Source organism: Pongo pygmaeus, chromosome 22 (genome assembly GCF_028885625.2).
Source record: "Pongo pygmaeus isolate AG05252 chromosome 22, NHGRI_mPonPyg2-v2.0_pri, whole genome shotgun sequence".
NCBI lineage: Eukaryota > Metazoa > Chordata > Mammalia > Primates > Hominidae > Pongo > Pongo pygmaeus.
In genome coordinates, this window is record NC_072395.2 from 55,496,846 (window position 1) to 55,510,399 (window position 13,554).

The window sequence follows — 13,554 nt, forward strand, 5'->3', positions numbered from 1 at the left end:
TTCCAGCTCACGAGGACACCCCTCTGGTGTCATGGGCACTGAATGGGCACTCGAGCACCCTAAGGGACACCCCTCTGACCACAAGGACTCCACTTGCTGCCATCACTCACGCTTGATGGGGCAGCTCCTTTGAGTCTTGAATAGTGCAGAATGATCACTACAGAGACCCCTGAGAAGAGAGACATGGGAGCGACAGAGGCCACCAGGGAGGGACACACAGTCACAGAGCACATTCTGTCTTCCTCAGTTTCCCCCGCAACAAGACGGGCCCCTGCCACATGTGGTGCTGTCCTGGAAGTGTTGTTCCTCTTCCCAAGGAATGTGCTGAGGAAGAGCCCACTCAGGCCTCTCTGCCTCCCGACACATGAGCTTTCCTCTCTGCCCAGGGTTTGTTTCTCAAGGGCTGTGCCATCCTAAGCTCTGTGCAAAAAGCCTGGTGTTCAGCGTCACGGGTCCCAGTGACTTCTGTAACTGGGCAGCAGCCTTGTCTGCAGAGGGGGAGACCGAGGCAGGGGCCACAAGTAACATGCTCACACAGCCAGTCACCAGACTCCAGGCCGAGGGCTTTCCCCTCCTCCCACCTCCCAGACAAGTGCCTCCAACCCTGGCCCTGCTTGCTGGTTCTGTGGACAGTTTGCTGGGTCGGTGGTCTCCTGCCCCAGGGATATTTTTTAATTGAGGTGTGATTTACACTTAGTAAAGTATACAAATCTTCAGTGTACAGTTTGGCAGATCTGTATATGCCCACAGGGGTAGTCATCCTCTAGGTTAAGGGATGGACCCTTTCTAGCTCCCAGACAGCTCCCCATCCCCTGTCCCACATTGTTCCCCTTTAGGTAACCGTGCCTGTCACCTCTAGCTGCGTGGATTCGTTGCCCATCCTTGGACTTCCTATGAGTGGAATGCTGCAGTCTGTACTGTTTCGTGTCTGGCTTCTTCTGCTTCATGTTATGTTTGTGAGGTTCATCCTCATTGTTGCCTGGACCTGTAACTTGTTCTTTTTCACTGGTGTGTAGCATTCAGTTGTGTGAATCTAGGAAAATGTACCCCTTCTTCCTTGTGGACAGGTGGTCAAGGATGACAGGCAGTCGGCTTTCAGCTTGGAGCTCTTAGAACTAAAACTGCTCCCGAGGCTCGTCTTCCGGTGGCATATGAAGATGGCTTATGTTCGTTGTGTGCTCAGGAGTGGGCTTGCTGGAGAGTCCTGCTGAAACGTCACCAGCAGGCGTTCTTGTGGGTCCTGCAGACACACCGCCAGCAGCGCCTTGTGTCCCTCTTAGAATGCAGGGTGCAGGTGCCCTGGGCAGGCTGCTGGGAGAGGAGGGGTGACTGTTCCTCTCTGTGCCCCATGCTGAGCCTCACTGAGGGCACTTCCTCTCCTTGCTTCTGCCCTCCCATCACGTCCCAGGGTGAGCTCCACAAGTATTGCACTGCTTGGGATGAAGCTGACGTCAGATTCAGCAGCCAGAGCAGCAAGTCTGGGTCCGTTGCCCCCCACCAGCTCCCTGACAATGAGACCGACTGTGGCTGGGCACCATTTGGTAAGTCGATCATCAGTCCGTCCAGGAGCTGAAGCGGCTGTCCTTCCAGGGTCCTTCCAGCCTTGCTATTAATAATTTTAGCAGCAGTAATGCTGTTCCCAGATGTAACTGCATTTCCATGACAGCCCTCTCCTACCAAAAAGCACATGACTTCACCGCCACTGTGTCCACAGCGCCTGTGCGCAGAGCTATTCCTCCTGAAAGAAGGTTCTCTTTATGGGGAAATGTGCTGAAGATCATTTGTATTTTGTATTTTGGACTTGCAGGGCATAGTTCTGTGGGTGGGAAGAAGAGAGAGACACGAGGGGCTGGTGTGGGTGCTGGCCTAGGCAAGCATGCTGCAGAAAAGCCAATGGACACGTAAAACAAAAGGCATCAATCAAATGTGCAGCCACCATGCACAATGGGGATTTTATCTCATCTGAATGACGCCTGTATTATATTTAGTGATTATTTGAAACTGCGGTGACTTCATTTTCCTTTGCAAGAAACTGAACGGAAAATGCACCGCCTTGTTTTCTGTGTGGAAAACCACACGTTTCACTAAGTACACCCAGATTTCGGGAACAGATGCTTTGTGTTTTATAGCCGTGCTCTAGAACATAAACTAAACAATACTGAGCTTTTCCTGTTGAATTTCAAATTCATATAGATAAGAACAACTATCAGCAGCTGCTTGGGGCCCTGGACTACTCCTTCCTGTGCGCCTACGCCGTGGGGATGTACCTCAGGTAGGTCTGCTTCAGTTTTCCAGACGCTTCCTGGTTACCTGGCCCCTCCGTGCAGAGAAAACATCCGCTATGCCGAAGTGCACAGGTACGCGGGATTGAGGCCCTCTCTTGCCACTGGCTTCCCTGCTGTTCCCTTCCCAAAGATGAGGCCAAGCTTAGGAGAGAACAAGTGCGTGTGCTGTGCCCACAACACAGGACCTCGAGGCAGAGGATTTCCGTGTCCCGGGCGCTGTGCCAATTGACACAGGCTGCCCTCATCTTTCCTGGCCCTGAGGTTTAGGACCTACCATGAATCCTGCCGATCCTGGGACGTGGTCATTCAGGAACAGAGGACTAGTTTCCTGTTCGGCAGAGCCCAACCTCTCCTGTGGTTCAGAGGTTGCCATCTGTTTACATGCCCCAAATAACGAATTTCACCTGATGATCAGAACAGTTGGCACAGGATGTGCTGAACAGCTCTAGCTGGATGCCCAGCTTGGCCCCAGAACCCTGAGCACAGCAGAGGCAGGCATGCATGGCGGGGGGAGAACTCCAGAGAGAGACCGGCTCGGATCTGAGTCCCAGCTCTGAGTGCAGCAGAGGCAGCTCTGCGTGGTGGGCGGGGAACTCCAGAGAGACACCGGCTCGGATCTGAATCCCAGCTCTACCACCTGCTAGGATGTGGCCTTGAGCAAGTTACTATACCTCTTTGGGCCTCAGCTTCCCCTTTGCAACATGGAGGAAATAATAGTTCTTATGTCATAGGATTGGGGCAAAGATTGAGTTAATGTATGTAGAAGCTCAGAACGGTGCCTGGCCTGTGCTGCCAGCCCAGCCCATTCTTGATCCCACTTTGAGCTGACCAAGGCAGGTGGTGAATATTATATGGGTCATAGGACGTGTGATTGGGTGATTAAAAACTGCTATTGTGTCAGTCCAGCCAGGTATTTTTTTTAAAGGCAGTATAGGGATGTTCTAGCCCATTTTCTGTTGCTATTAGCACAATATCTGAGATTGAGTAATTTATAATGAAAAAAGGTGTATTTAGCTCTTATCTAACTGGGAAGTTCAAGATTGGGCAGCTGCATCTGGCAAGAGCCTCGTGCCGCATTGTAATGTGGTGGAGGGCGTCACCTAGCAGAGGTCCCTGTGAGATGGGTTAGCAGTGAGCAGGGCATACAAAACAGACACAGCACAGGGGTGACTTTGCTTTATAGCAACCAGCTCTCACCTCTCACGATAGCTCATCAGTCCTGAGAGCACGGCCACTCACTCCTGTGGATTCACTCCTTCGTCAAGGTGGATCCCTCATGATCCAAATGCCCTTCAAAGCTCCCTGCACCTCTCAACGCAGTTATACTGGGGGCCAAGCCTCAACACAAGTTTTGATGGAGACCAACCATAGTCAAACCACAGCCAGGGACTGAGGCCTGTGGTCCCAAGAGGCTTTTGTTCAGAGACAGAGGTCTTTACAGCCTGGAGAACCCCAGGGATCCCCATAAATGTTTAGCTGCTTCCCTGAGACCCGCCCAGAGTGTGGGATCGTCAAGACCTGGGCCCCCCTACCCCGCTCAGAGCCCTGGTGGGTGGTTGGTGCCCAGGCAGGCAGTGTCTGCTGTTGGAGGAGAGTGCATAGCTCTCCCTTTATTGAACGTGTGTATTTGCCTCCTGCTGCAGAACTTGTCTGAGTGAACAAATGAATAATAAAGATTCGGAATCCCAGAGTGTGTGGTGTGCAGCAGACCACGAGCCTAGCTGGAGAGAGTGCGGTGTGTACCTTGGGCTTCCTTAGGGCCTGGGTCTCAGCCAGGCTGCCAGACCTTCTCCATTTTGAGGTCAAATGTTTATATTCCCCACACTGCAGTCTTACTGAACACAAATAATCTGTGGTATAAAAAGACCCAAAGTGGGAGTGTGTTTTTCTCAGTTACTAGAAAACTGTATTTAAATCTGGTTCTCAGCTGGGGGCAGTTTTGTCTCCTAGGGGACGTTTAGTAATGTCTAGAGACAGTTGTGGGTTTCACAGCCAGGGAAGGGATGTTGCTGGCATCTAGTGGCTTGAAACCAGGGTGTTGCTAAACATCCTAGAACACACAGGACAGCCCCCAATGCCACAGAATTACCGGAGCCAAAGTATCAATAGTGCTGAGGTTCAGAAAGCCTGCTTTAAGTAAATAAACTGGTTTATTGTTGCTTATTTATCGGTAAAGATAATTCTTATGCAACTTGTCAGTAAGGTTATTGAAACAAAATTTGGTCTAATGTGACATCTACACAGTAAACTCATGACTGAAAACAAGGGCACGTGCTGCTGCATTGAAGGGGCCTTTTTGTGTGACAGTCCCTACCTGAGGTCTCAGTGATGGGTGATGTTTTGTTTGCTATGTCAGATGAAATCAGATATGAGAGGGTACAGCCATTCAGCCCAGGTACTGCCTGGTGGGTTCAAGCAGGTGCAGCGTGGACTTGAATCCCTGTATGAGTCCCATATAATGTGAAATGGTGTTTGTTCAATTAGACCTTTTCTTTAAAACTTTTCAGTAGAGATCAAAGTAGGCCCAAATCATATAGCAAGATTAGAGAATACTTCTAAGCCTATCCAGCAGCACCAGCTCTCAGGAGCCCATCTGGTTCTGCCGGCTGTGCTGTGACCTGGGCAGGTCAGCTAGCCTCTCAGGGACCTATCTCCTGGTCTCTGAAGTGGGCAGGTTGAAGTCGGTAACTCTCTAGCTCTAGAATGCTCTTGAGTCTGTGTGTGATGAGGTTTTAGCTGAAATTTTCACCTGGATGTTGTCTATAATTTTAAGTTACTTTCTTCTGCTTTAGTGTTTAAAAGGTCATTTGCATGATCCAAGGTAGATCTTTTTTACTTGGTGAATTCAGAAGGAAAAGCTCTCTGGTGTAGGTTTTTGAGATGAAAGCTGAGAACATTGGAGCTGACTCCCGGAGTGGGGTTCATGACAGGCAGGTGTCACTGTGTGTTAGGTTTCCTGTTTATCTGACTCCTAGAATGACCCTACAGAAGAAAGTGAGACCCATGGAGTCTCTAATGCTTGCGAAGGGCTCACGTCCATCCGTGACACTCTACAGCTTTTCTGTTTACTTAATAAGTCACAATGTTAAATTGGTCCATAGTGACATTTCCCATAAAACAGTAAGGGATGTTTTGGATGGCATTAGGTATTGTGCCGTGATGGCGGCTGAAGACTGTTAAGTCTGTTCCTTGCTGTGAAGCTGGAGACGTGCTTTACCACCCGCCTCGAGGCTGTTTTAGTGAGGCACTAAGCATCCCTTATGCCACCAGATCCCCAGACAGCTCTAGAAGATAAGACACCAAAGAGGGTAGCTGTTTAGTGAATCGCATTGCTGTTCAGAAGGATCAGAGAGATGCCACCCCAGCGTTTCAGACCTTACCATAGAACAAATCTTCTGCCTTTAAATCAGGTCAAAGTGGTGTGGCAGGAGGTGGTAGTGGCAAAGCAGCTGAAAGCCACTTCCCCACTGAGCCCAGCCAGCCAGGTGTATTAACACAGGTGACTTAATTACAGCTGGTGGGGCCGAATGACTTGCTCAGGGTCATCAGTGATCTCTTTTCATGACATTTGGTGTAGTTTGACAATTGGAATTTTAAGACACTATATACATTTACTGGATATGGTTTATGTGAAAGCAGGATTAACTAGCAAGACAAGTTCCTGTTTCCTTTCATTGGCAACTATCATAGATAAGTCATAGTGTTTGAATTTTATTATTTGACAGATAGGACTTTTACTAGAAATAAAATCTTCTAAGATGTTGCCAGTCTCTGGTTTCTGGTGAGTAAACACTCCGTAGGGAAATAGGTGTATGAAATCTTCCTGGAAATTGTAAGACTTGAGAGTTCCCCAAGCTCAGAGAACAGCATGAAAGCATCCGGCAAGAAACAGCCACCAGATTGTTCACATTCGGGTGTGTTTGTTATTCCTATTTGTCTTTCCTTCTCTCCACCTCAGTGGCATAATTGGGGAACGCCTGCCGATTAGGTATTACCTAACTTTTGGGATGCTCGCCAGTGGAGCCTTCACCGCCCTGTTCGGCTTAGGGTATTTCTACAACATCCACAGTTTTGGATTCTACGTGGTAACTCAGGTAAGGGTTTGGGTCCATGGCTCACCATGTATGGGTTTTCCTTGGTGAATAGGGTGGGGTGTTTATGTCACGTCACCTCTGTCAAGATGTTGGGAAGGGGCAGAAGTGCGTCCTGTCGGAAGTCAGGGTCAGCTGACATAACAAAGTCCTTCCTTTCTCTTCTGCTCAGAAATTCCAGCAACCAGGAGGTTTTCCTTAATTTCAGGAGTTGCCTCGTAAAGAATGCTGTCTGTCAGTGCCCCGGCAGGGAGACTGACATGCAGAGCCCTTGGGAGTCACTCTGTCTTCATGTGGATAAGTTTGAGATGTTTTATCTTGCGAAAGATTTGACCACTCAGGGGTTGGAGGGTGTGTCCTCCAGCTGAAGCCCCAGCTGCAGTCACCCTAACAGCGGTGGCAGGGAGTTCCCACCAGGGAGCGCCCCAAACCATCCCAAGATGGGGCTGGTTGGGATTCCAAAGAACAAAGCACTAAATGCTGGGTGATCAGTTTAAAGCATGTATTAGGGGAACTTATGTACTGAGGGCTGCAGTGTATAGTCTCAACACACAGCGGGACAGGGCGTTCCACCTAGGTCTGTCCACAGCGAGGGATTGGCATATAGAGTTTATATGCAGGTTTAAGGAATTTGGCTCAGGGCCAGGGTTAGTTTCTTTCCATGTTTTGGGTCAACAACTGAAACACCTTTATCAGTGCCTAGGAGTGTTCAGGGACCAACTTGGGTCCAAGCCTACAAAGGAAAACCTGCGGCTGGTTGAGTCGCAGTGAGAGGAAAAAGGGGGAGACCTGAGGGCTCTACAGAGGGATGCAAGGGTGGAAGGAAGGGCCAACTTTGGAGTCGGGCAGCAGGAGGGGGTGTGAGGCAGTCAGTGGAGAGAACAGGAGAAATCATGAACGTGCTAGAAGGGGAGAAGGCCTGAGGACAGCCCGCACTGGCTTTGCCCTTGGAGCTGGAGCCCTTCCGGAATCTCCTGGCTTCTGCCCTTCCCAGCAGTCCTGTGGATCAATATTCAGCAGCCAAGGAAAGCTGCTGAAATAATGATGCTCATCTCGGGCTTTGTGATGCTTCTGGGGCTCCCCAGATAGCTCAGGGAAATGCTATAAAACCATCAAAGCAGATTGTATTTAATTTTGCTCTTCAAGATTTTGCCATACCACTTGAAAAAGTTTGTCTATTTTAATTACAAAAGCAATTCACACTTGTGTAGTAATATAGAAAATTAGAAGGGAGGAGAAAACAATTTTCCAGAGTCCCAGCATGTTTCTGGAGTGAAGGCCCAGCCCGGTCAGCCCAGAAGCAGCAACAGGTAGACCAGCGGCTCCCAGGCGTCTTCTAGAGCAGCAGTTCCCAACCTTTTTGGCACCAGGGGCCAGTTTTGTGGAAGACAATCTTTCCACTCAGGACCAGGGTTGGGGAGAGGAGGATGGTTTGGGGATGAAACTGTTCCCCCTCAGGTCATCAGGCATTCGATTCTCATAAGGAGCGCACAACCTAGATCTCTCACACGTGCAGTTCGCAGTAGGGTTCGCGCTCCTATGAGAATCTAACACCCCCGCTGATCTGACAGGAGGTGGAGCTCAGGCAGCAATGCTCACTCTCCCACCACTCACCTCCTGCTGTGTGGCCCCGGTTCCTAATAGGCCACGGATCAGGACTAGTCTGTGCCTGGGGTTGGGGACCCTGCTCTAGAGAGCTGGCTTACTGCAGTGAGGTGGTCGGAGCTGCCAGGCTGGCCCTGGTTTCCTGCAATCTCGTAGAGCCACCCCGAGTCTCAAGATGCTAGAGCATCCTCAGCAATACATTCCCCAAGTCCCTTCATGAAACTCAAGTCAGGGATTCTTCAAAAGTGCGGAGATACTTTGTCCAGGCGCGAAGTCAAGTTTGTGTTCATTCCAGAGAATGATTAACAAGGGTACCTTCTCCATGGCATGGTAAGGGAAACACGCAATTCACAAGCCATGTTTATCGTACAATTCTATAAACGGTTCATAAAGAGAAGAAAGGTTTTCTCTCTTTGAAAAGTTTGCATTGATTTATTTTTTGAGACGGGGTCTTACTGTGTTGCCCAGGCTGGAGTGCAGTGATGCAATCACAGCTCACTACAGTCTTGACCTCCCAGGCTCAAGCAATCCTCCCACCTCAGCTTCTTGAGTAGCTTGGACCACAGGTGCGCACCACCACACCTGGCTAATTTTTAATTTTTTGTAGACAAGGGGGTCTGTCTATATTGCCCAGGCTGGTCTCAAATTCCTGAACTCAAGAGACCCTCCCGCCTCGGTCTCCCAAAGTGCTAGAATTACAGGCATGAGCCACTGCACCTAGCCTCTTGCTGTGAAGTTTTTGGATTCAAAAGAGACCGGGAAGCTTGGCCCCACACTGTTATGAGGTGTGATCTCCTGGTGGTGGGGTTCTGGCTGGGTTTTTTTCCCTTGCTTTTCTCTACTTATTCTAAAACTTCCACAATGGGCATGTATTGCTTTTATTTTGAAAAATATATAGATCCCTGTATACATGGTTTAAAAATACATATGTAGTTTAAACTGTATATAAATATACAATTGACAGTCCATCTCTGGCTGTCGTGCCCCCTGCTTTGTGTAAGCAGAGCAAGCTCTGTGCACCTCCCTGTGGCACTGTCCCGGCCTGCTTCCCACGGGTCAGTCTCTCCTTTGGCCTTTCCTGCAGGTCATCAACGGGCTGGTGCAGACCACCGGCTGGCCCAGCGTCGTCACCTGCCTCGGCAACTGGTTTGGAAAAGGAAGGTGAGAAAAAGCAGCCCTGTTTCCAATAGCAGATGAAAACTAGACCATTTTACTTTTAGTTTTTCTGTAGACTGATTACAGCAAAAACACTTTAGTATCCTCTTTAAAATAAGATGGCTGAAACCTCTGGGGCTTGAATTGCTGAAATTCAGATGGCCTGTATCCCACGAGACAGGGGAGCTCCGCCCTCCCACTGTGGGCCCGGTGGAGTCTGTGTCACTCGACGGCTCCTCTGACAGCTGCATCTGGCCTCCCAGGTGTTGTGGGAGATACAGAGTCCAGGACCCTGCCCCAGGCCTTTTGAAGCCGAAGCTACATGTTAACATGGGAGTTTGGGAAGTCCCGACCTGGGTCACCCAGCGCACAGCACCAAAGTAGCAGAGCTGGGACCCAGCCTGGCGAGTCCAGATTTATTTGTAAATGGCTGTGTAAAATTCAGCTCAGCCAGGCCAAAGGCTTATTTACGGTGGAAGATCGCAAACAAGATGCGGAAACTAAAAGGGGAACACCAGCGTCATCAGGTCTTAAGTCTTAGATACTGTGCCTCATTCACCTGGTGTGTGCATCCATGAGTTTTGTTCAAATGACAGTTCATCAAGTGACTGTATGTATTAATTGATTGTAGAGGCACAAATTTTAATTTCAGGCCTTCCAAGACTTTCAGGGAAAGGCCTCTTCTTCTTGAGTACAGAATGTGCTCAGAGCTAGAGGTGGAATGGATGATGGCACAGCCCGAGGCCACATAAACACATCAGCTCTCGTGAGCATCGCGAGTCCTGCATGGCACAGAAGCAGAGTCTGCACGGCCCTCGTTGATTCTGCACCGACTCCCTACTTAGCAGGCACTGCTGCGCCCTGCACTGCTGGACTCGTTTCAGTTTCTCAGCTCCATCTTCTGTCTTCTGTTTTGTTGTGTTGCAGGAGAGGTTTGATTATGGGGGTCTGGAACTCCCACACCTCTGTGGGCAACATCTTGGGGTCACTGATCGCTGGCTACTGGGTGTCCACGTGCTGGGGCCTGTCCTTCGTCGTGCCTGGAGCCATTGTGGCAGCCATGGGGATAGTGTGCTTTCTCTTCCTCATTGAACGTAAGTGCACATGGCCTTGGAGACCACCCACCAAGGGAGGCCTCGGGTTTCCCTGCCCGGGTGGGCCTTGGGGGCGAGTGTGAGAGCTGCGTGGCCTAGCGCCCTGTTTGCCTGTGGCTGCTTCAGCGCTCTTCTTACCAGGGAGACTTCCCCGGGGAGCCTGTTCTTTCCTGGTTTTGCTGGATTTTCTACTCTCCCCTGATTCTGGACTGACCCATGTCCACGTTCCTTCCTCCCGTCCTCTTGCCCTCCCTTGCCCCGGCATCCGGCGTTGGTGCCTGGGAGTCTTTGGGAGTCTTCCATCTTCCCACAGGCTGTTCCTTCTCATGCCTATCTTGCCACCACAACCTGAATTGGACCCAGTCAGCTCTTTGCCTTCTGATAAGATATATCTTGGACAGTGTTATAAAAGACTTACTTAATATCTTAACTGGATAAAAAGTGTCTCTTGGAAAATCAAATCCCTTATTCCATTTCAGATTCGATAGCAAACTTTTTATTTAATTGAATTTGAAATTCACTTCTGAAGTAGAGATCCAGCAGGCTCTGGTGCTGAGAAGACTCAGGACAGTTACAGCAAGAATAGAGATACCTGGGTGGCCCCGGCAGTCACACAACAGGGGCTCGAATCCCGCAAGCCATTCTGATAAGCTATACTCAACACTTAGTTCTTTGATTGAGTTTAAACCACAGCGAAACCATATGGCAGGAGATAGCTCCCTCCTGCCGCCTGCCAGGTAGAGACACTCAGAGCCAGCTCCCTCCAGCCACGCTGGGCATTGCTGATCCCTTCAGCTCTGCATGCAGAAGTTAATCCATATTCCATTTAGTCGCTCACTTTTTTTGTCTTACAAAAGCTAACCTTTTAATTTTTAAGATAACCATCATCTGGCCACGCTATGAGTTTGGAGACTCTCACCCCATGCTTCTATGTTGGTGAAAATAGAAATAAACATTCAGATAAGGAATGTCCAGACACACCCATTGGTGTGAGCAAAAAGTGGGGGCCCCGGGCTGCACTCAGCTCCCCTTTCCCCCCTTCTGCAGAGGCTGAGTAAGCCTTCGGCCACACCCCAAACAGCCTGAGCAGGGACCTCGTGGGATGGGTGGGGCTCTGGCTCCCTCACCAGTGGGCCAACATGTGGCTTTCAGCTCTGGCTGGTGTGTCATTACAGTTCTGAGAAAGGCCGTTTCCACCACCTGTTTTCTTCCGCTCTGGTTCCTAGAACCTGGAGTTCTGTCCCCTGCTCTCCAAGTGTTTGAGACACCAGCCACCTGAAGAACAATGTGCCTCTCTTTGTTAGCGCACAGGGGCCCCTGGGTGTCTCCTGCCTGAGGGTAGAGTCCATGGGGTCTTCTGTTCTCTTCCTTAACTGGAAAGGGGCTGGCTCTGGGAGAAGAGGACATGTGGAAGGGAAAGAAGCTTGCTCAATGGCCAGGACCTCAGCACCCGCTCCAGGCATTCAGAGCCCTATGTTGATGCTTGTCTCTGTAAGCAGAGAGAGCTCGGCTCTTGTGAATAAGCCTCCCTGATCCAATTTGGGCAGATAGCAATGAGCCAGATGCCCCCTGTCCCTGGGTCCTCTCTGGCCACAGGCCCACTCACCTACAGGAGGGCTGCATGCTTCATCTCTAGCCAAACAAAACCAAACTACCAGAACCTCCTGCCCAGGGAATCCTTCTGACACTCTTTCCCCTTGTGCCTGGGAGGTGCACTGTGTCTGAATGATGAGACCCAGCTGTGACAACAATGGCTAGATGCTGAGTCTGAGAACAGGAGCTCTTTGCAGATAGGGAGGAAACATCAAGTGCCCCTTGGTTTGTTTCTGCCCCCTCCTTGTCCCGAATCACTGATCCTGGGCAGGTACTAAAGGCATCAGATGTGCCATTCTTGCAGTCAACAGAGGATGTGGCTTTCTCTGCTGCTTCTTCACTCCTGTCTTCTGCCCAGGGTGAGCCCCAAAGGACAGGGCATCCCCTGCTCCTTTCTCAGGCCTCTCTGAGTCTCCTTTCTGAAGCTGTTCTCAAATGTGTCCCAGCCAAGGGACGTGTGTGCCCAAGTCCCTGAAGGTGAAAGTCCAGGAAGAGCCATATCAGGGGAACCCCCTGGCTTGCCCCTGGGGGCATCACACTGTGAGTGAATACCGATGGGGTGATTTGGCTGATGTCCTTTAAATTGGTGACCATACATCACAGGTGGACGATTGGGACTGCCCAACATGCCGACCATGTGTCCTTGGTCAGTAGCCTCGCCCTATGGGCTGTGCCCAGGACAGGAGGGCAATGCACCCCACAGCCAGCCACGGACCTCTGGGTGCAGACCCACCTGGCCCTATGGCATGTTGATAATAACCTTATCAACAAAACCCAAACAAGAGGTTCGATGCTGGCCTCGAGGCCAGCAGGAGTATGCTCAGCGGCTGCATGCCCCTCTATGATGTCACCCTGTGTTGTGTGGGAATGCACTTGGCCGTGGGGAGCCTGCAGCCCTATAGCTCAGTTTGGGTTGCAAGGCAGTAACCAGTTTCATCCAAGGTGATAAAGAGACCAAGGTGCTGGGTAGTCAGAGGGGGCTGCAGAGGTGGAGCGAGAAGAAGTAGAGCTGGTTTCCCGCAGCACCTAGAGGCCTGGGGTCTGACTCTGGGTTCCCGCATTGCTCGGGGCAGGTTGCTGGCATCTGTAAAGGACACGCTGAAGCCTCACTTCTGGTTCTGTTCCTTTTCAAGTTTCCTCCCTTCCTTGCGTTTACACAAAGATGTTTGTTCCATATCAAGATAGATGTTTTATCTCCACTCATTTTTATTTCTAATGAATTTCATAACATGAAATACCTCATTATAGACATTCTTCCAGCCTCGCTCCCCTGATGTGCTTTTCCTGGTTTTGCTTTTCTTCTGGGGCTTGTCCTCTGAATGAGAGTCGCGGGCTTGTCCGCACAGCGTCCGCGTGCTCTGCTTGTGATTATTGGCCATGCTGGGAAGTACCTTCCATATTTAAAGTAGCGTTCACGTTCACAGTGTTGGTACCGGCTGGCAGTGATCTGCCATACCCCCCTTGCACACAAGTGGGCTGCCAGGCTGAGTGACTGGGGGACAGGCAGGGGCGTGTGTGGGAGTCACTGGTGGGCCAGCCAAGCTGTGCCCTTGCCCTCACCTGGCATGCTATGGCGATGGTTTTTTTCTGAAACGAATGCCGATTTAGTAAAGGTATAAGATGGCATCTTGTGTTTTATTAAATAAATTTTATTGTGTATATTTAAGGTATGCAACATGGTGTTACAGATACATAGAGTAAAAAGGTTACTAGTAAAACGAAGCGAGTTAA

The 13,554-nt window shown here is 50.2% G+C and overlaps 1 protein-coding gene across 8 annotated transcripts in view; it reads left to right on the forward strand.

Moving 5' to 3' along the window:
* The window catches only part of SLC37A1 (solute carrier family 37 member 1), an 83,697-nt gene that overhangs the window by 35,120 nt on the left and 35,023 nt on the right, over positions 1-13,554 (forward strand). For 7 of the 8 annotated variants that reach the window (XM_054468553.2, XM_054468551.2, XM_054468557.2 and 4 more), the window contains 5 exons: positions 1,409-1,541; positions 2,194-2,272; positions 6,244-6,379; positions 9,066-9,142; positions 10,064-10,230. In XM_054468553.2, coding sequence (XP_054324528.1) covers positions 1,409-1,541; positions 2,194-2,272; positions 6,244-6,379; positions 9,066-9,142; positions 10,064-10,230 — 592 coding nt within the window. Of the gene's footprint in view, positions 1-1,408; positions 1,542-2,193; positions 2,273-6,238; positions 6,380-9,065; positions 9,143-10,063; positions 10,231-13,554 lie in introns of all 8 variants that reach the window. The other variant, XM_054468554.2, reaches the window with a different exon arrangement.